General features: G+C 39.3%; 1 protein-coding gene across 1 annotated transcript in view; it reads left to right on the top strand.

Annotated features, from left to right (window-relative positions):
• Window positions 1–16,185: 16,185 nt before the first annotated feature.
• The window catches only part of LOC128283871 (uncharacterized), an 82,714-nt gene continuing 76,898 nt past the window's right edge, over window positions 16,186–22,001 (top strand). The window contains exons 1-5 of the mRNA XM_053021287.1: window positions 16,186–16,304; window positions 16,554–16,752; window positions 17,151–17,227; window positions 17,345–17,584; window positions 19,373–19,495. Of these exons, the coding sequence (XP_052877247.1) occupies window positions 16,186–16,304; window positions 16,554–16,752; window positions 17,151–17,227; window positions 17,345–17,584; window positions 19,373–19,495 (758 nt within the window). The remainder of the gene's footprint in view (window positions 16,305–16,553; window positions 16,753–17,150; window positions 17,228–17,344; window positions 17,585–19,372; window positions 19,496–22,001) is intronic.

The raw sequence follows: 22,001 nt of genomic DNA, 5'->3' as shown, positions 1-22,001 counted from the left end.
TAACATAGCATGCATGAGAGTCTAGCTATACATGCCACCAATCTGTGATAGTGTGATGTCTCCGGACGCGATTGAGAATTATCTTATTTAGACAAAGGTACTCTCCAACCGAGCTACACCGACCATGTTCAACGTCAAGCTAAGGTATTCGTTAAAGTACAATTATGATAATCCTAAACTCAGGAAAGTATGAATAAAAGTCCATGATATACATGTGGTAACATGTGAGATGAAAGTTCATGTTACGATGAGTACCTATGCTTGTGTGATGTTCCTATGATATTATGCACTTGACTTGTTTGATTAAGTGATTGTGATGAAAAGAAATTCATAAAGGTATGAATAAATGTTTACAATATCATGTTATGGATAAAAATGTCATTGTCCCAATTGAACATTGAATGTTGATGAATTTCAATAATATCTTTAAAGAAGATAAAGGAATACATTGTGATAAGCTTATCCATGTTTAATCGAAAGTACTATGATATATATGACCAATTTGCTCTAGTCAATGTATGTATTTGAGTAACTCGCCCACCTTATTGATGGAACGAATGTTCGTGTATACTTGTTTGGACAACTGTAATGGGCAAACTCATAAATTGATTGAATTGAGTTACATGATTGTAATGATATATATATATATATATATGGTGATGATGTACAAGATGAAAGTTTAGATTGTGATATGCTTATTCATATTTGTTTGGCATCCATCTGATGTCATGTGTATGACTTGTTTGAATAAATGAAGATGATAAGTAAAGTTGTTTGGAATCCATAGAATGCATGCATAAATACACTTGTTTAAATAAGATAACTAGAAAGTTCGTGTCATACGAATGTGAACAATAATTTTCCTGAAGTGAATAATATGCTTGTGAAAATGTTACTTTGATAAGGAACTAGTGTTATATGTATATGAGTATGAGAAACAAGTTAGGGACCTGACGACCCCACCCCCTTACCAGAGTGGTATTTTGTAAAGGAATTTCATGAGATTCGTATTGAATAAGTTCATAAGTATTAAACCTAAGAGTTCAACTGTAACAACTCGATTTAGAGCCTAGTCGAAATAGTGGTCTTAGGACCACAAATTCAATGTCAAGAAAATTATTTTATTATTATTTTTATCAATTAGCATGTTTTTAATAGTACATGAAAAAAATTTGGTGAGCCAATTTTAGCGTTTAAAAGCCTAATTGAGAAAAAGGACTAAATCGCATAAAGCGCAAAAGTCCTAAATTGATAGCTAAAGGTGTCAAATAGCTAGAGAATAAAAATTGGGGGTCTTTAAAGAGCAATTATACCCTTTCCTAAGAGCTTGGCTGACCATAGGGAACAAATTGGTCAAAAAAGTTAAAGGTTTAGGTGGTTTGGTGACTTAATTGATTAAATAAAAGAAAGATGATATCATCCTACTTCCCCATTTCTTCTCTAGCAATTTTTCAGCTATTTTTGGTGGTTTTGAGCTTAAAAAATTTCAGCAACTTATTACTCTAGCAAGTAAGTGTTTTACATACTTTTTCTTGAAGATTTTTGCACTTTTGAGACCCTTGAAGCATAAGCTTTCAAATGAGGGGTCTATTTTGCAAAATGGTTGAAAGTCTAGGGTTTTTCCATGAGAGTATCTAGGTTTTTTTCTCAAACTTTATGGAAGAATATGAGTCTTGGTTGTGACATAAACAACTTTTGTGGAAGGTGTTAGCATGAAAACACCTAAAGGGACTATTTTGCATAAGTTGTAAAATAAATAATAAATGTATGAAATAGTGGGAATTTAGAGTGGCTCTAAGAGTCAAAGAGGTTTGGCTAGTCTTGAGAAATAAAGAAATTCGATAAAAATCGATTTTCGGGTCGAAGGGTAAAATGGTCATTTTGCAAAAGTCTAGGGACAAAATGGTCATTTAGCTACAAAATGGTCATTTAGCTACAAAATGGTCATTTAGCCCAATTGTGAATTGTTGAGTGCTTAGGTTGATAAAGTGACTTAACAAGTGCATTTTTTTTTATCATAGATCAAGAAATACTATGTCTGAACCTAGACAGGGGGAAATCCAAGCAAATCGACTAAATCGGCTAGTCGCCACATTTTGTAATCTGAGATAAGTTGTATGTAAATAGTACAACTACATAAATAATATACATATTTGAACTGTATTGAAATTATTATAGCATAAATTGCTTGATTGTGGAAATGGGAAAATGTGATGAGAATAGAGATAGTAGAATTCCCAATTGAATCTTAGGATATGAATTGGATATTCATGCCATGACATTTGGGTCACTTGTGTGAGCTAGTGTGAGACATGTCTGGGACATGCATTGACCACATTTTGAGAGCCAATGTAAGACCATGTCTGGGACATGGCATCGACATTGAGACGAGTGCTAGTGTAAGACATGTCTAGGACATGCTTCAGCCTCAAGACGTAAGCTAGTGTAAGACATGTCTGGGACATGCATCAGCTACAAGAGGATAGTCAGTGTAAGACCATGTCTGGGACATGGCATCGACTTGAGATATAAGCCACTGTAAGACCGTGTCTAGGACATGGCATCGGCACCTTACCCTATGATTGAGGCTTATGTAATATCCGGTAGTATTCCGAATGGTTCAACGGTGAATTTATGTTCTTAAACTAATGGGGAAAGTATAACTGTGTTGTGAGTGGTATAGGTACCTAATTGGTATGTACGAGATATGAGCTCAATATTTAATATGTGACTTGTATGGATGGTAATGAGTAAGTTATGCTTATGCCTACCTTGGTGTTATGTGCATGTTGATTATTGATAAATTGTTGTTGTGTACTTACTTATATGCAACTTACTAAGCTATTATGCTTACTCCCTTCCCTTTTCATTTCCTTACAGTGTCACCTAACTAGCTCAAGGATCATCGGAAGTCAGAGATATCAATCACACTATCAACCGAAGTATTCGGTATAGTTGGATTTATATTTTTGAATATGACATGTATAGGAATTAGACTTCATTATTTTGTGTCATTGAGGTTTGGGTTGGAAACCCTTAAATTTGTATTAATCCTTGAATGATGGCTAACATTCATTTTGAATTTATAAAATATACATTATCATGGTTGAATGAATGTCTATTGTGGCTGGTTTGGTTATAGGAATTATGCTTGTTTTGGTATTGGTTGGTATTTGTATAGAACTACATATGTAAGGGTGGCAATGAGGCTTGGTAAATAGCCTTATATTGTCCACACGAGTAGGCACACGGGCGTGTGTCTAGGATGTGTGTGACACATGGTCTACCCTATGGGCATGTGGTCTGGACGTGTGTCCTCTGCATGTAAAAATTTCAAGTCAGTATGTATGGTAGTAAACACACGGGCAGAGACAGGACCGTGTGTCTCAGCCGTGTGAAGGGCACGGTCTTGCACACGGGCGTATGCCTTGGCCGTGTGACCCTTATGAAATGATGACTTCAGAAATAGAATGTCCAGGTTTTTGCACACGGGCTAGGACACGAGCATGTCATGGCCGTGTGAAGGACACGGGCCAGGGACACGGGCATGTGTCAGGCCGTGTGAAAACCCTTGTAGGTGTGCATTTAGAATTTATTCCACACTGGTGGAGAACATGGGCGTGTCCCTATTTTGCTTAGGCCGTGCAAGACACATGGTCCATTAGTACGACCATGTTGGAATGCTCACATGGGCGTATTGCCCCTCCCACACGGGCGTGTGCCTCTGTGTCAAGTGACATTTCTCTACAGTTAAAAAAACCCCGGATTGGTCCCGAATGATTTCTGATGTGTGTTTTGGGCCTCGTAAGCCCATAGTAAGAATATATTGATAAGTTTAAGAAAGCTTTAAATTTTCCAAGCTATGAAGACTCAAATTGTAAGTATGAGTTCAAGTTAAGTAACGCCTCGTATTTTGCCCCGACATAAGATACGGGTATGGGGTGTTACATCAGTTGTAGAATGATTACGAATATGATTAGAGATTGAGATGGGTTAGTGAGTAGAGGCAGAATTAGAATGGTATCTGACTGATCTAAAGAATCTCTCGGATTATGCGATATCACATTTGGTGAAGAAGTTAGCTTCGGTGAATCGATCTATTCAGAAATAGTTGAAGGAATAATATTTAAAAGATAAGTTATCTGAACATGGTTACTATAACTGAACAGATTTTGGCAGTCTCTTCTAGGGCATTCTATGTGAATATTTATTCTCAGAGGTATTCTTGTGGCTATCTATCCTCTAATGAAATTTTATTGTATGGGAATGTTTTCTAATCATGATGTATAGACAAAGGTATTGATAACCTGATTAGTTCATAATCAACACTTCTCTATTTCTCTCTTGCATTCTATTATATTTCACCTATTGGAGCTTTGTAAGAAAATACACATGATGTTATAATTCTGTTTCTTCTAATCGATGTTCAGTTAGATACATATATGGGAAGGTATATTATCCTTATTGCATTTGAAATGGTCTTTGATTAGTATGATAAGCGAACTCTGAATTATTACATGTTGAATCATTCTATTGACTGGAAAAGAGGATTTCTTGAAATGTCATTTATTGGTGATTAAGACTGACTCAGTGGTTTAATCGATATTGGTTACTGTTTGACAAACTAAACAAGGTATTCATATCCAGGAATAAAATTTCATTTCTTTACGGGTCAAAGACGGATAGTCTGAATGAAAAATGTATATCCCCTAGCAGACTGTGATATGATTTAAAGTTGCTATGAATGATAAAGTTATCGCCTTGTGAATGTTGAACAGACTATTACATGTTAGTAAAGTTTAGAATAGACGAGAACATTGTTAACCAGAACATTAGACTTGGTTTAGCCTATATTGGACAAGAGATTCTTGATTTTTCTGTGATGTGTCGTTAAACGGATTGTGATATGTTTTGGGACAAAAAGCAATGTGATAGCTTAATGTATCCGCTGTCATAGAAAGATTTGAGTTTGAGATAGCGTAGATGATCTGAGATTGTTGTTGTATGATCTTTGAGAAAAGGAAAATGTGGTTACAAGTGCTTGAGTAGAAAATCCAAAGCTGATACAGAAGGTCATAAGAAAACTCAAAGGAGTAATGTATTGGTGTTCGAGTTTGGAACTCGACATTTTTGATCTTTGTACTTGAATAAATGAAATGTTATTAGGATTAGAGTTGAATATCAGGTAATGCCAGGACGATTTTCTCCAATGGTGTAATGGAATGAAAATGAGAATGATATTACTATAGATTTCATATCAGGATTATTCCTATCTTTGAAAGAGAAAGGTGTTATATAACTTGTTGTTAAGTAATGGATGAATCTGCAAATCATGTCTGTATGTACTATATTTTTGTTCATCAGACTTATGGAATTAAGTATCATTGAAATTGTTGAATTTCTTAAAATGCTAGTTTTTGTTAATCGGATTGAGATTCGGGATTTATATTGTGAATTATTGAAAAAAAAAGTTAAATGAGGCTTTGAATTTTTAATGATGACTAGAGGTTGAATTAGTAAACTATCGGGCTGTATAAATGATAGAGAACTTAAGGCCATGATGATGGGGCTAGTTGCGCCATTTGGAACCCAAGAGGATTCAAGTATGATGTTTATATATATTTCTATGACGGTATGGATTAGACCCTTATATACATGAATTTTCTGATAGAAGTCGAGATTCGATTAATGCGTCGTATAACACAGAATTGTTCATCACTTTAGTATGAGAAATTAAAGAGCTAAGTATTAAGCATAGCCTGAGTAATAGTTCTTCAGCAATGATTATGAGATATTGGAGTTTATGTGATAACTAAACCACTTTTCTGGTAAGACTTTCAGGGACGAAAATCCCTAAAGGGGGGAGAATTGTAACAGCCTGATTTTAAGCCTAGTCAGGACAGTGGTTTCGGAACCACTATTTTGAGGCTGGAGAAATAATTTTTAATATTATTTTATGTGTCATAGCATGATTATACAAGTGCATGAAAATTTTGGTTAATTAATTTTAGCGAATGTGAGCTTAATTACGAAAAAGGACTAAATCGCATAAAGGTCAAAAGTTTTGTTTTAGCCAAATGTCTTAATTAGATAGAGCACCATAATTGGGGGTCTTTAAAGTGAAAATAGACCCTAAATAGGGTGCTTGGCCATCCATAGAGAGAAAGAGTTTGAAAAGTCAAAGTTTGTGGGTATTAGATAGTTTATTTGGCATTAAACTAAAACAAAAAGAAAAAGATGTTATCTTTTCATCTTTCTTTCTCCCCCACCGAAAATAATAGCAAAATAGGGGTTTTGAAAGCTCATAATTTCAGCAACTTCCATCCCTTGCAAGTAAGTGATTTTGATGATCATTTTTGTTGATTTTTGTATTTTTAAGACCCTTGTAGCATGAGCTAACGAATGGGGGGATTTTTTTTGCAAAATGGTTGAAAGTATAGGGTTTTTCCATGTGAATCTTTATGTTGTTTTTTGAATTTTTATGAAAGAAAATGAGTCATGGTTGTGTAATAAACAACTTCTGTGAAAGGATTTTCATGAAAACACCTAAAATGGACCATTTCGTAAAGATGGCAAAATAAGTTATAAGTAATAGTAATAATGAGAATTGTGGGCTGCTCCTAGTATAAAAAGAATTCAGCTAGGCTTGGGTAGTGAGGAAATTCGATAAAAATCGATTTGTGAGCATAGGGGTAAAATCATAAATTTGTGAAAGTCTAGGGGAAAAATGGTCATTTTCTGAAAGTATAAATTATGAAATGTATTGGTAAATATGATGATTAAAATAGAGAATTTTATCATTGTAGATCAAGAAAACCGAAATTCGAGCTTAAATCAGAAAGCACGAGGTTATGGACTAAAATGGAATAATTGGCTGAAATTTTCATTCGAGGTAAGTTCATGTGATAATAATAATGCAATGGTATAATTGAATATTAAATGCCTTATTTTTATTATCATATAAATTGTATGATTGATTATACATATATTTTTGATGAAGATTCGACAAGTAAGTACATAAGCAAATAATGTGATGTTGTAACATATTTTAATGCTTTGATAATATGTACATTTAAATGTTTTATTGCTATCATGAAAGTATGAAATGAATGATGGAAGAATAAATGACATTATGAGCAAGTGCATCAACATTGAGTTAGACAAGCAACCCCGTTTGAACCTCAAGAATAGTAGAGGATACACGGTGTATGTCATGAGAAATAATGTGGTCTGAACTCATGGGTTGTGTCTGACTTCATGAGAAAAGTGATATATGTAATGTGGGTCTGGGTGCTGACTATGTGATTAGGCCCGTGAGTAACTCGCGGAGCGAGCATATCATGTTAATGCTTTGGGGTTCAGGTGCTAACTTTGTGTACAGACCCATAAGTAACTCAAATGCGAGCATTACATAATATGTGGTAGCTTTAGCTACATACGTTATGCGTTATGACTTGGTTCTAGCTACGTATATGGCACTATGTGCAAGTTTCCGTGTATCTATTAGTGTTCCTAGTGTTCACCGGGTAATTTAAGGAAGGATTTGATGATGGTCCCAATGAGGTAGGTCATTGCTGAGAACGAACTTGAGTTATGTTACGAATGAGTACAGGTATGTACAAAAACTCAATTGAATATGAAATCCACGAATGGTAAGTCCATGAGTATTGTGAAATGATGTTGTTTTAATTTGGTGGACAAAGATAGATGTTTATAAATGCATAGATTTCTAAATTAAAAGAAATGAAGATGTGATAAACTTAGTCATCATTATTTTTGTACTAAAACTGTTTTGGACAGTAGCTGTAGTCCAACTTTGAAAATTCACCAAAAATTTTGGAAATTGAATTTGAGGCTGAATAAAACATGAAATTAAAGACTATTGAGTCTAGTTTCACATAGAAGAAACGATGCAAGAAAATGAATATCAGATTATGAGAGTTGTTTAAATAATTGTGAGACAGAGTCAGAATGGTTTCGAAATCCCTTGTTATGATTTGAGAAAATCATTGAAAATTTTAAAAAAAATAGTTATGGGATATAACTTATATGCTTAAAATCCTTAGTGAGTCTATTTTCACGATAAATAGATGGAAACATCATCTGGGTCATGTATTTTGAGATAATTAATTTTTGATGAAGAGGGGGTGGAACTATCAGATAGCGAAAAGGGGTAAATTTAAAGAATAAAATGTATTTATTGGCTAGACTAAAATTTTTGAAAATTTTATGGTAAAAAGATATGTAAGTCTAGTTTTAGGGAAAATTAGCATATCTTAATTTGGAGTTCCGTAGCTCCAGATATAAATAAATTAGTAACTATGACTCGAGAAAAACAACATGACTAGAAAATAAGTAAATGTGTAATTATAGTCGTATTACCTTGAGAAGCATGTTGGCATATTGCCTATTATTTTCATAAGGACTTACTAAGCGTAAAGCTTACTCCCTCATTTTCATTTCTTTATTGTTGTCAGGTCGGCTCGGGGTTGGAGATCGTCGAAGGCAACATCACACTATCAAGTTATTACCGTTAGGGTATTGATAAACCTTAGGTGTATTTGAGTGAGTGGCATGTATAGGGACTTAGTTATTATGATGCGTATTCTTTTGATTGGGTCAAGATGTTAGCTTAAATTGATTCGTTGTGTTTAGCCATGAGACGTGACTTATATGGGTGAGGGCTTGTAAGCCTATTTAACCAAGCTATGTATTGATGCCTGGCGATGTGGTCATGTGATTATATTTGTTTGATATGAATGGTTAGTGTTACGGTATGGGTGAAGGCTTGTAAGCCTATTTAACCAAGCTATGTATTGATTCTTGGCGATGTGGCCATGTGATTATATTTGTTTGATATGAATGGTTAGTGTTATGGTATGTATGCTTGATGAATGTATGATGACCAAACAAAGTGGTCATAATCAGAGAATAAAAGTGTGATATGACAATAAGTCAATAATGCTGGAAAACGAAATTGGTGTGGAATGACTTAGGCAGGCATGTCATTTGTGAATGTGAAATGATGCATGATATTCGTAACAGGTTTTAAAGATTTATAAATGAAACGTTCTTGAGACTAACTTATTATCATGATTAAGGCAAGTGTACCTATCGAACAGTAGTATAGTTCAGCAAGACCCGATTGACGAACCCAAAGGAACTACGAGTACTAGTATTTACTTCCTTTTTATTATCTAGCCTAAAATTTGAGAGGTTTGGTTGTCTAAACTAATTACTAACTAAGAATGCACAGAAAGAAAAACTTGGGAAAATACTTTTGGGGAAAATTCGATTGATTGAGATAATACCTAAGGACAAATCCACCTAGACTTCACTTGTTATTTAACTCTGAATCAGACAATTTATTCATTTGACTTGATCCGTAGAAATCCCTAAGTTATATTATTATCTCTCTCGAGACTAATAACGTCTAACCCTAGGCTGAATAATTGAAATATCTTTCTAATTAACACCTTAGAATTGCATTAACTCGATCTATGGATTCCCTTATTAGGTTTCACCCTAATCCGGCAAAATCTTGTCACCCTATCTCTAGGTGCGCAATCAACTCCGCTTAATTATGACAAATTTACTGTTAGACAGGGTCTATTTCTCCTTTGAATAAGAGCTTAACTTCAATCAATATCCTGGAATATCAAAACAAGAATTAAGAACATATAATTAAGAACAAGTCAAATATTTATCATACAATTCAGATAATAATAACAATATCTGTCTTAGGTTTCATTCCCCTTAGGTATTTAGGGGTTTAGTTCATACTTATGAAAGAAAACATCTCAAAAGCATAAAGATAACAAAACATAAGAAAACCCAAAACTCCTTAAGGAACTTGAAGGGAGATCTCCAGTCTTGATGATGAATCCGACTCTTGAGATGGATCAATAAACTTTCCTTGAGTAATTCCTTGCTTCCTACTCTGCGTCCCCCTCCGAAGTGCCTCCTCAAGTGTTTAAATAGGCTTTGGAATGCCTAAGAGCCCTCAAAATTGGCCTTTTCTGAATTGGACTAAACTTGGGTTCGGTAGGGACACGCCCGTGTAACACGCCCGTGTGCGATTTTTGAAGGTCGTGGTCAAGGCTATTAATTGGGCAAATACGTGTGATCCACCTGTGTAAGTCGTGCTTTGATCCTACCAAATTGACACGGCCGTGTGACACGCCCGTGTGAGGAAGTCCAGGCCGTGTTGTTTTCCCATGTTGGTCCATTTTTTCCATTTTTCGCCCATTTCTCGCTCTTTTTACTCTCCTATTCTCTCCTAAGTATAAAACATGAAATTAAAGGATTAAGAGCATTGAATTCACCAAATCTAAGGAGAAACCATCCATAAATGCATTAGGCATGGGGTAAAAATATGTATAAATTACGGTTTATCAAATACCACCACACTTAAGCATTTTCTTGTCCTCAAGTAAAACCCTCAACTCACGATCAAAATAAATTCTTCTTAACCTATAATTCCTATTAATAATATCTCAAAATAATCCATGTAACGCCCCAAAAATTGGGACTAGAAATATTGGGTTTGGAGTCCGAGTTCGGGTAGAAGACGGCCCAAATAAATGGGATGATTTAATTATTATTATTATCATTATTATTATAATTATAATTAAGTATGTTTAGTTAGTAATTAAATAAATTACGAAGGGTTTATGGCGTGGGAAAAAGTCCGCAGCTCGGCCCATAGCTTTAGCAAAATTCTTAAATTTTGCCTCTTAAGGGAATCTGGGCAGTAGGTCTTATTAATAATTTGGGTTGAGTTTTAGCACAAACAAGCACCTGGCCCAGTGGCTAAGCATGCTAGGAGTGGCGTGGGAGGCGCCTGGGTTCAAGGCACGGCGCGTGCAAAAGGGTTGTTTTTTTTTAGTGTTCAGGTTGCGGTTAAGATAGGGGTTAAGAGGAGTTGCAAGCATAACCTAGCACAAGAAGCGCCTGTGGCGTAGTGGCAGCAGCTTGATGGGCACGCAGAGAGGGCGCGGGTTCGAGTCCTTGCGAAGGAGAATTTCTCCTTTATTTTTTTAAGTGGATCGGAGCTTCAGCAGGTAAGGTTTATAATTAATTGTGACCCTATATTAGTAAAGAAGGAAGCGTGGTGCAGTGGCCGGCAGCACGGGCGAAGAAGCAAAGGCAGACGGGGGGTTGGGGTTCGAGCCTTACCTCGCGCACGGAAGGTTTGGGTTTTTACTGCTTGCATGGGGAATGAGTTGGAGTCTGATCAGGACTCTCCTGGCAGCATGCTGAAGTGGTACAAGGGGTGGATAAGGATGCTGCTAATCGGTGGAAGAGTTTGAGCTGATCAAGGGATTGGGTAAGGATGAGATAAGGGAGGAAATTTAGGAGCTGCTCAAGGAGCTTGGTGTTGGCCGAATGTTGGACTCTTGAGGAGCAAGAGTTGGCCGGCCAAGGGTCTTTAGTATAGGCAATTCGGCTACGTCTATGTGCCATTTTTTTCCCTTGCCGAATATTATTTCCCTTCTGCCCTCTCTTTCATTCATCTTTTCTTTTTTTTTTTTCTCTCATAGCTGAACCTATACTCTCCCCTCTTTTGCTTCTTTTGTCAATTTCTTTTCTCCATTGATTCCTCAAGTGGCCGAATCTACCATCCTTTTCCTTCTCTTCTTCTCTTCATTTGTTTTCCTTACATCTAGGAGGCCGAATCTTGCTATAGCCGAACCCCTTTCCCTTTTTCTTTAAAAAGCCAAAACCTTCATACCTGTGGTTTAGAAAGCCGAATCTTTGGCTACTTGAACCTATTTCTTTTAACTACAGTAGATCAGGATTAATATCATAGATAAGAGCACTCTTTTGGGCAGAACAACGATTGGTAAGTATTCGAACAACTTTCGCTAGTTACTTATGTTTTAAGGAAAAGCTAGAACCCTTTAAGGGTGGCTAACGTTGGGACTAAGGGCATTGTTGCCTCTTTCTTTTGGTTTTGTATGCGCTAGCATGGACAAGGGGGCGTACAGCGAATGGCTTGAAGGTTAACTCAGTTGGACATCTAGATCTAGTTGATATTTCGGCAGGAAGGTAAGAACTTTAGGGTCTAAGGCAATGTTGGTCGAATATGGTATGGGGGCTAGTACGTGGTTTGTTTTGATATGTAGACTGACATTTTAGTAACTCGATTGTAGGCAACTCGTGTGTTGATATTGCCAACATGTTGTTATAGATCAGGTGTGTAAAACAACACCCACTCATAGACTAGATCGGCAAAAGCCGAAAAGCTGAAATGCCGAAGAGCCGACATTTTGTGAACTTGCGAGCGTGCGAGCGCTCGTGAGATAGATTGTTTGTTAATTTTGGTAATCTCAAGTGGTAAGATTGCAGAGTGCGCAATTTTGTGCACTTTGGTATATTTGGGCTTAATGGACCGAAAACGGGTTAATGGGCCAACAGGCCCAATTCGATAAAAACGCTCGGTAAGTGTTTCTGTTAATATGTTAATGGCCGTACATGCATGGAAACCCTAAAATAGTAAATTTTCCTAAAATACCCCTAAGTTTAAAAATTACCATTATACCCCTAGGCGTAAAGTGACCGTTATACCCCAAGGGTTAATTTTGACAGAGATACATGATATTTTGATTCTGTTTGTGGTATGCCATGACATGTATATCTGTTGCATGGGATATGGGTTATATTGATGGGGGAAGTGTTCTGGTGGCTATGCTACAAATATCTGTTTCTGGTGGCTATGCCACAAATATTTGTTCTGGTGGCTCTGCCACAATATCTGTATCTGGTGACTCTGTCACAATATTTGTTCTGGCAGCCCTGCTGCAAATTCTGTGGCATTTAGCGGATAGGTGGGTCGAGTAGTCTCCCCACATGGTGTAGGGTTGGTACGGGGGTGTATACGGATGGATATGGGTTGGGTTTTTTGCACACATGATATATCTGTTCTGTATCTATTATGGGCCTGTGGGCTTCATTCTAAATTCTGTATAGGGCTAAGGCCCAACCTAATCTGTTTCTGTGGTTTGAAACTAATCTGGACTATGGTTGGGTTACTTTACACACTGAGTTTTCCAAACTCACCCCTTAATTTCATCCATGCAGGAAATCCCCAACCATAGTGGACTTGGAGCCGTGAGGGATTCGAAGTGGCCACATGTTCTGCAGGTTTGGTTTTCTTCATGTGTTTTGATCAGCACTTATTTTCTTTAATTGCTTTGGGTTTTAAGTTGTAATAAGGCCACTTTATTTATTTTTAATTGTTTAAGTATGTTTTGTTAGCTTAGGCATGATATTGATTTAATTGTTGAAGTTGAATAGCTCTAGGGCGTGTTTTAAAAAGGTTACTTGATTTCAAAATATCGCAATAACATGGCAAAGCTTCCGCAATGAAAATGTTTTCAAAATTAATAACCTTTTAAATGGTTTTAAATGAATTGGTTTCCATGAACAAACATTTGGTTAAAGTGCGACAGTGGTTATGTGAATGTCTAGGATTGGATCCGTGGAGAGCTAGGTACTTAAGCAGTCTAATTGACTCACCTCCTCTTTTCTGGCATCCTACTTGGTGCACAGCTTCCATTTACTTTAATCTACAATGAGGTTATTCTTTAAACACTAAGAAAGACTTTAGCTAAAACAGGACTTTTGAGTAACGCTTCAATGTGACACGCTGAACTCGGTCGTAACGTATGGGCCGGGTTTGGGGTGTTACATTTAGTGGTATCTGAGCCAAGTTGCAACAACTCGACTGTGGAATGGGTTTTTAAAAAAAAAAATTAGATTTTCTTCCTACAAATAAATGATTTCAAAGTTTGCACATTCATTTTCTAAAATTTGGTTCTGAGTGGGTGGCACACCGAATCTCCGACCCAAGTCTGTAAGTATCATTCTGAATTTTTCTGAATGTTTCTGAATTATCAGCTATATGCCTATACTGAAACCCTATTATGATACTCTAGTTAGGGTGATTCTGGAATTGTAGGAATTCTGATAAGTAGATTAAGACTGTAGCTAGGCTACGATTCCGAGAAAACCAACCTCTGAATTACTGTCTATTCATAAAACATCTGTAATAATCACTGAAATATTAATATTTAATTGATACATAAAATTTGTAACCAGATAACACGACATGAGTACGAGAGTAGCTTGTGAAAGGTGCCGTGGACGTGGCTGAGGTAGTACACGGGCTGGATCTTCGTCTTCAGGACATATGCCGATAGTAGATGCACCGGTACCACCGACAACAGAAGTGGAGTCTCATGATCGAGGTGCTGGGGATGACGCTCTATCTCAGGCAATGCTTCGTGTTCTGGAAAGGGTTGTCGGGGCAAGTACGGGTAACAAAATTTAAGGCTCTATTTTCAAGCGACTCTGGGCTAATAGAGCGGAGATCTTTAGGGGCGTATCTGGTGTAGCCACGAATGTGGCTGAATATTGGTTAGAGGCCATAAAATGAATTATGGATGATTTGGACTGTTCCATAGAGCATAAACTAAAGGGAGCCATATCATTTCTACGGAATGAGTCTTATCAGTGGTGGCTCACTGTGAGAGATGGGACCCCAGCTGACAGGGTGACTTGGGAGCTGTTTAAGATGGCCTTAATGAGAAAGTATGTTGGGGCGAGTTATGTGGACGCCCGCAGGAAGGAATTTTTGAATCTGGTTCAAGGGGGTAAGACAGTTACTGAGTAGGAGGCTGAGTTTCTGAGGCTGAGTCGGTATGCTGTAGGGATAGTCACTACAGAGTATGAACGTAGTGTGTGGTTTAAGGATGGTCTTAGGGATGAACTTAGGGTGCTGATTGCTCCGCAGAGGGAGCGTGACTTTGCTGCTTTGGTGGAGAAAGCTAAGATAGCTGAGGAGGTGAAGTGTACTGAAAGACAGAATCGTGAAAAGGATCGGAGCCGTTTTTGGAGGGATTCGGGACCCTTGGGTGGTGCAAGTAGGAATGTTAAAAGAGCAAGAGTAGAAGAGCCTGTTCGAGCAGTTCTGGTGAATGTTGTTAGACCACAAGTTTGTGGGGACTATGGTAAGGTACATCTGGGCGAGTGTAGGAAATGTTCTGGTGCTTGTTTCCGGTGCGGATCTATGGAGCATAAAGTCAAGGACTGTCCTCAGAAAATAGATTAGGTTCAAGTTGCGGAACAGAGGGTTTCTCAACCAATGAGAGGTGGACCACAACCACCGAGAGGACGTGGACAAGGTAGGGGCAGTAATGGAAATGGTCGGGGTCGAGGAGCACCTGGCAGACGGGTCGAAAATGCTGAGGCTCGATAGCCAGTGTTGGTGTTTGCAGCTCGTCGTCGAGAGGAGGGTGTTGTACCCGACGTCATAGTTGGTACGTTCTTGATTTCTAGCATCCCGTACACTGTTTTGATAGATATTGGATCTACTCATTCATATGTTGCATGTGCCATATCTGGGTCATTGGGTGTGCATTTTGAGGAGACTGTGAGTGGGGTATCTGTACTAAGTCCTTTAGGCCACTCGGTTAGGTTAGACAAACTGTATAGAGACGTGCCTTTAGAAACTCAAGGAAAGACTTTCTTTGGAGACTTGATGGAGTTACCGTTCGGGGAATTCAACCTCAGTCTTGGCTTAAGTCTTTCCCTGGGCTCTGGTCGTACTTCCCTCCTGTGCTGTGCGAAAAAGGCTTTGATCTTGATAGCTGCTTTATTCCTATCCTTGAAGTCTCGGATGAAAGTTGGGATTTCACGAGAGCATGCTTGACCGTCCTTCGTGTTCTGAGCGACTAAAGGATGTGAGACCGGGTCAGGTGAGATACGAAGTCACTTGGGCAAAGGCATGGTAATGAAAGTGAGGCCGGGTCTCTTGAAATTGGATCGGCAGTCCCTCCAACATATGTTAAGGGAGGAGAATCCTTTTATATCGGTCCGGCTAAGTCTGCTCTTGACTTTCTTACTGTCCTCTTTCTTGCTGAGGGGCTTCCAATTGTGTAATACGAACACAAAGCTCTTCGACCTCCCCGTAAACCTGCTCTGAGGCCAACACATAGTAAGTAGTACCTTGGGTCCCAGTCCCAGTCAAAGGAGTTCCAGTTTCTTGCCTTCTTCCCCCTTGGAGACCAAGGCATAGTTCTTCCTGTGCAACCATAGCAGAGTATACCCTTTTTATGGGATCTGTCCCGGGAAGAAAAGTCTACAGTGCCCTACTGTCTGCCCTTGTTCTAGCAGCTTGAAATGCCTTTCTTCCTGACCCTGGCACTGGCTCCAACTCTGCTTAGTACCTCTGAGGCCAAGTCACTAAATGTTTACTCGGAGGAAAAGCTTGAGAAGGAGGGTCAGGTCAAGAATATCAGGTTCAACTCTCTGCGGTGACATATTAACAACAGTTTATCCCACATAAGCATCTAAGCTGGGGTTGGGTGCCTGCTTTCTCAACTCTCTGCGGTGACATATTAACAACAGTTTATCCCACATAAGCATCTAAGCTGGGGTTGGGTGCCTGCTTTCAGAGCTTTCTATGAGTCCCCTGGAAAAAGAGTCTAAAGTCCTTCTTCACTCTAAGCCGACCCTGGAACAGACATCATAGTTCTTCCTAAGCACAGGGCAACTCTGGATTGTGCTGCTAAGCGAATGGTGTTAAAGACCACAGGGGGTGAGGAGGTTATGGTGATAGGTGAACGAAGGGATTATTTGTTGAATGTGGTGTCAGCGTTGAGAGCCAAGAAGTGGATTCGCAAGGGTTGTGAGACTTATTTGGAATTTGTAAGTCAGTTGGAGACTGAGGGTCTGACGGTGGATAAAGTTAGAACCGTTAAGGAGTTTCAAGATTTTTTTTAGAGGAGCTCCCGGGGTTGCCTCTGAACCGAAAAGTCGAGTTTGGAATTGACTTGTTGCCTAGAATGGCACCAGTGTCTATCGCACCATACAGGATGGCACCGAAGAAGTTAGCGGAGCTAAAAGCACAGATTCAAAAGTTGTTGGATAGAGGCTTTATTAGGCCAAGTGTGTCTCCGTGGGGAGCACCAGTGTTGTTTGTGAAAAAGATGGATGGGACGATGCGAATGTGCATCGATTATCGGCAGTTGAACAAACTGACGATTAAGAATAAGTACCCTCTGCCAAGAATCGACGATCTATTTGACCAACTTAGAGGAGCTTCAGTATTTTCCAAGATTGATTTTCGATCTGGATATCATCAGTTAAGGGTCAAGGAGGTAGATAGTCATAAAACAGCATTCAGGACTAAGTATGGTCATTATGAGTTTCTGGTTATGCTGTGTGGACTGACGAACGCTGCTGCAGCATTCATGAATCTGATGAATTGTGTATTCCAACCATTTTTGGATCGATTTGTAGTCATTTTTATTGATGATATTCTGGTATATTCTAAAAGTGAAGAGAAGCATGATAAACATCTCCGCATTGTACTGCAAGTATTGAGGGAGAGGGAACTCTATGCGAAATTTAGTAAGTGTGAATTCTGGTTGAGGGAGATAACCTTCTTAGATCATGTTGTCTATGCTGAAGGGATCAAAGTGGACCCTCAAAAGATTGAAACGATTCTGGAGTGGAAGTCACCTAGGTCGATGTCAGAAATTCGGAGTTTCTTGGGTTTGGCAGGGTACTACAGAAGGTTTGTGGAAGGTTTTTCTGTGTTGGCAGCACCATTGACAAAGCTTATAATGAAAGGAGTACCATTTGTTTGGACCGAGAAGTAGTAGGAAGCTTTTGAGAAATTGAAGGAAGTTCTGACTGAGGCACCTGTATTAATTCAGCCGGAGTCTAGGAAGGATTTTACTGTGTATAGTGACGCATCACTTGTGGGTTTGGGCTGTGTGTTGATGCAAGAGGGTAAGGTGGTTTCTTATGCATCGCGACAACTTAAGCCTCACGAAGTGCATTAGCCTACTCACGATTTAGAATTCGCAGTGGTAATCTTTGCACTTAAGATTTGGAGACACTATTTGTACGGAGAAAAGTGTGTCATATACACGGATCATAAGAGTCTCAAGTACTTGCTGACTCAGAAGGAGTTGAACCTTAGACAACGAAGATGGATAGAGTTGCTTAAGGATTATGACTGTTCGATTGAGTATCACCCAGGCAAGGCTAATGTGGTAGCCGATGGCCTAAGCCGTAGAGTTGTATCTGATCTGATAGCAATGTTTGCTCGTTTGAGTCTGTATAATGATGGTAGTCTATTGGCTGAGTTGCAAGTAAGTTCAACCTGGGTGGATCAGATTAAGGAAAAGCAGTTGAGGGATGAGTCTTTGGTTGCTCGATTCTAGCAAGTTAGGAAAGGGGAAACTTCTGAGTTTGGGTTGAATAGTGAAGGAGTTTTGTGTTTCCGAGGGAGAGTTTGCGTTTTGAAGGACTCTAATTTAAGGCAGTCAATACTGGGAGAAGCTCATGAAGGACTTTGTGCTATGCATCCTGGAGGGAATATATCGTGACTTGCGAGAATTGTATTGGTGGCCGGGGTTTAAACAAGAAGTAACAGAGTTTGTAGGGAAATGTCTGACATGCCAGCAAGTAAAAGTTCAGCATCAGCTACCTTCCAGACTTTTGCAGCCAGTGAAGATACCACTTTGGAAGTGAGAGAGGGTAACTATGGACTTTGTGAGTGGGCTACCCTTGACACCGACGAAGAAGGACTCGGTTTGGGTGATTGTGGATAGGTTGACCAAGTTTGCTCATTTCATACCTGTCCGCACTGATTATTCACTTCAGAAGTTAGCCAAATTGTACGTGGCAGAGATTATGCGACTTCATGGAGTGCCAGTATCGATTATTTCTGATCGGGATCCTAGGTTCACATCGCAGTTCTGGCAAAAGTTGCATGAGGCGCTGGGAACGCGGTTGACCTTTAGCACGGCTTTCCATCCTCAAACTGATGGTCAGTCGGAAAGGGTTATTCAGATTTTGGAAGACATGTTGAGGGGATACGTTATTGACTTCCGAGGTAGTTGGGAAGATTACTTGCCGTTGGCAGAATTTGCGTATAACAATAGTTATCAGGTGAGTATCCAAATGGCACCATATGAAGCGTTGTATGGACGTAGGTGTCGTACACCTAGTTGTTGGACTGAGTTGGGAAAACGACAAGTTCTTGGACCTGAGTTGGTAGTAGATACTAAAGATAAGGTCAGAATAATCAGAGATCGGTTAAAATAAGCATCTGATAGGCAAAAGTCGTATGTAGGTTTGAAGCGTAAGGAGATTGAGTACGTAGTGGGTGATATGGTCTTCCTGAAGGTTTCTCATTGGAAGAAGATATTAAGGTTTGGTAAAAAGGGCAAGTTGAGTCTGCGGTTCATCGGGCCTTATCAGTTCTTAAGCGAGTAGGTCCAGTGGCTTACCAATTGGAATTACCTCCCGAGTTAGTCAGGATTCACGATGTTTTTCACATCTCCATGTTAAGGCGATATCATTCTGACCCTACCCATGTCATGCCGATTGCAGAGATCGAAGTGCAGCCTGATTTGACTTTTGAGGAAGAGCCTGTGCAGATACTGGATCAGGATGTTAAGGTTCTAAGAAGGAAGTTAGTTCCCTTGGTAAAAGTGCTTTGGCATAATCATGGCAGAGAGGAAGCTACTTGGGAGCCAGAAGAGGCGATGCGACAGCAATACCCTCATTTGTTTGAGTCAGGTAAATTTTGAGGACGAAATGTCTTTAAGGAGGGTAGAATTGTAACGCCCCAAAAATTGGGCCTAGAAATATTGGGTTTGGAGTTTGAGTTCGGGTAGAAGATGGCCCGAATAAATGGGATGATTTAATTATTATTATTATTATTATTAAGTATGTTTAGTTAGTGAATGAATAAATTACGAAGGGTTTATGGTGTGGGAAAAAGTCTGGGGCTCGGCCCATAGCTTTAGCAAAATTCTTAAATTTTGCCTCTTAAGGGAATCTAGGCAGTAGGCCTTATTAATAATTTGGGTTGAGTTTTAGCACAAACAAGCACCTGGCCCAGTGGATAAGCACGCTAGGAGTGGCGTGGGAGGTGCCTGGGTTCAAGGCACGGCACGCATAAAAGGGTTGTTTTTTTTTAGTGTTTAGGTTGCGGTTAGGATAGGGGTTAAGAGGAGTTACGAGCATAACCCAGCACAAGGAGTGCCTGTGGCGCGTGGCAGTAGCGTATTGGGCACGCGGAGAGGGCGCGGGTTCAAGTCTTTGCGAAGGTGAATTTCTCCTTTATTCTTTTTAAGCAGACCGGAGCTTCAGTAGGAAAGGTTTATAATTAATTGTGACCCTATATTAGTAAAGAAGGAAGTGTGGTGCAGTGGCCAGTAGAACGGGTGAAGGAGCAAGAGCGGACGGGGGGCTGGGGTTTGAGCCTCACCTCGCACACGAAAGGTTTAGGTTTTTGCTGCTCCCGTGGGGAAGGAGTTGGAGTCGATCCGGACTCTCTTGGCAGCATGTTGAAGCGGTGCAAGGGGTGGATAAGGATGCTGCTAATCGGTGGAAGAGTTTGAGCTGATCAGGGGATTGGGTAAGGATGAGATAAGGGAGGAAAGTTAGGAGCTGATCAAGGAGCTTGGTGTTGGCCGAATGTTGGACTCTTGAGGGGCAAGAGTTGGCCGACCAAGGGTCTTTAGTATAGGCAATTTGGCTGGGTCTATGTGCCATTTTTTTCCCTTCCCAAATATTATTTCCTTTCTCCCCTCTTTTTCATTCATCTTTTCCTTTTCTTTTTTCTCTCACAGTCGAACCTAGACTCTCCACTCTTTTGCTTCTTGCGTCAATTTCTTTTATCCATTGATTCCTTAAGTGGCCGAATCTTGCTATAGTCGAACCCCTTTCCCTTTTTCTTTAAAAAGCCGAAACCTTCATACCTGTGGTTTAGGAAGCCGAATCTTTGGCTACTTGAACCTGTTTCTTTTAACTATGGTAGATCAGGATTAATATCATAGATAGGAGCACTCTTTTGGGCAGAACAACGATTGGTAAGTATTTGAACAACTTTCGCTAGTTACTTATGTTTTAAGGAAAAGCCGGAACCCCTTAAGGGTGGCTAGCTTTAGGACTAAGGGCATTTTTGCCTCTTTCTTTTGGTTTTTTATGAGCTAGATGGTCAAGGGGGCGTACAACGAAGGGGTTAAAGGTTAACTCAGTTGGAGATCTATATCTAGTCCATATTTCGGCAGGAAGGTAAGAACTTTAGGGTCTAAGGCAATGTTAGCTGAATATGGTAAGGGGCCTAGTACGTGGTTTGTTTTGATATGTAGACTGACGTTTTAGTAACTCGATTGTAGGAAACTTGTGTGTAGATCTCACCAACGTATCGTTACAGATTAGGCGTGTAAAATGACACCCACTCATAGACTAGATCGGCAAAAGCCAAAAAGCCGAAATGCCAAAAAGCCGGCATTTTGTGAACTTGCGAGCGTGCGAGCACTCGTGAGATAGATTGTTTGTTAATTTTGGTAATCTCAAGCGGTAAGATTGCAGAGTGTGCAATTTCGTGCACTTCGGTATATTTGGGCTTAATGGGCCGAAAACAGGTTAATGGACAACGGGCCCAATTCGGTAAAAATGCTCGGTAAGTGTTTCTGTTAATATGTTAATACCTGTATATGCACGGAAACCCTAAAATAGTATATTTTACTAAAATACCCCTAAGTTTAAAAATTACCATTATACCCCTAGGCGCAAAATGACCGTTATACCCCTAGGGTTAATTTTGACTGAGATGGATGATATTCTTATTCTGTTTATGGTATGCCATGACATGTATATTTGTTGCATGGGATATGGGTTATATTAATGGGGGAAGTGTTCTGGTGGCTATGCTACAAATATCTGTTTCTGCTGGCTATGCCACAAATATCTGTTCTGGTAGCTCTGCCACAATATCTATATCTAGTGACTCTGTCACAATATCTGTTCTGGTAGCCCTGCTGCAAATTCTGTGGCGTGTAGCGGATGGGTGGGTCGAGTAGTCTCCCCACATAGTGTAAGGTTGGTACGGAGGTGTATACGGATGGATATGGGTTGGATTTTCTACACACATGATATATCTGTTTTGTATCTGTTATGGGTCTATG

Source organism: Gossypium arboreum, chromosome 11 (assembly GCF_025698485.1).
Source record: "Gossypium arboreum isolate Shixiya-1 chromosome 11, ASM2569848v2, whole genome shotgun sequence".
NCBI classification, from domain to species: domain Eukaryota; kingdom Viridiplantae; phylum Streptophyta; class Magnoliopsida; order Malvales; family Malvaceae; genus Gossypium; species Gossypium arboreum.
This window is presented reverse-complemented; position numbering and strand designations above follow the sequence as displayed.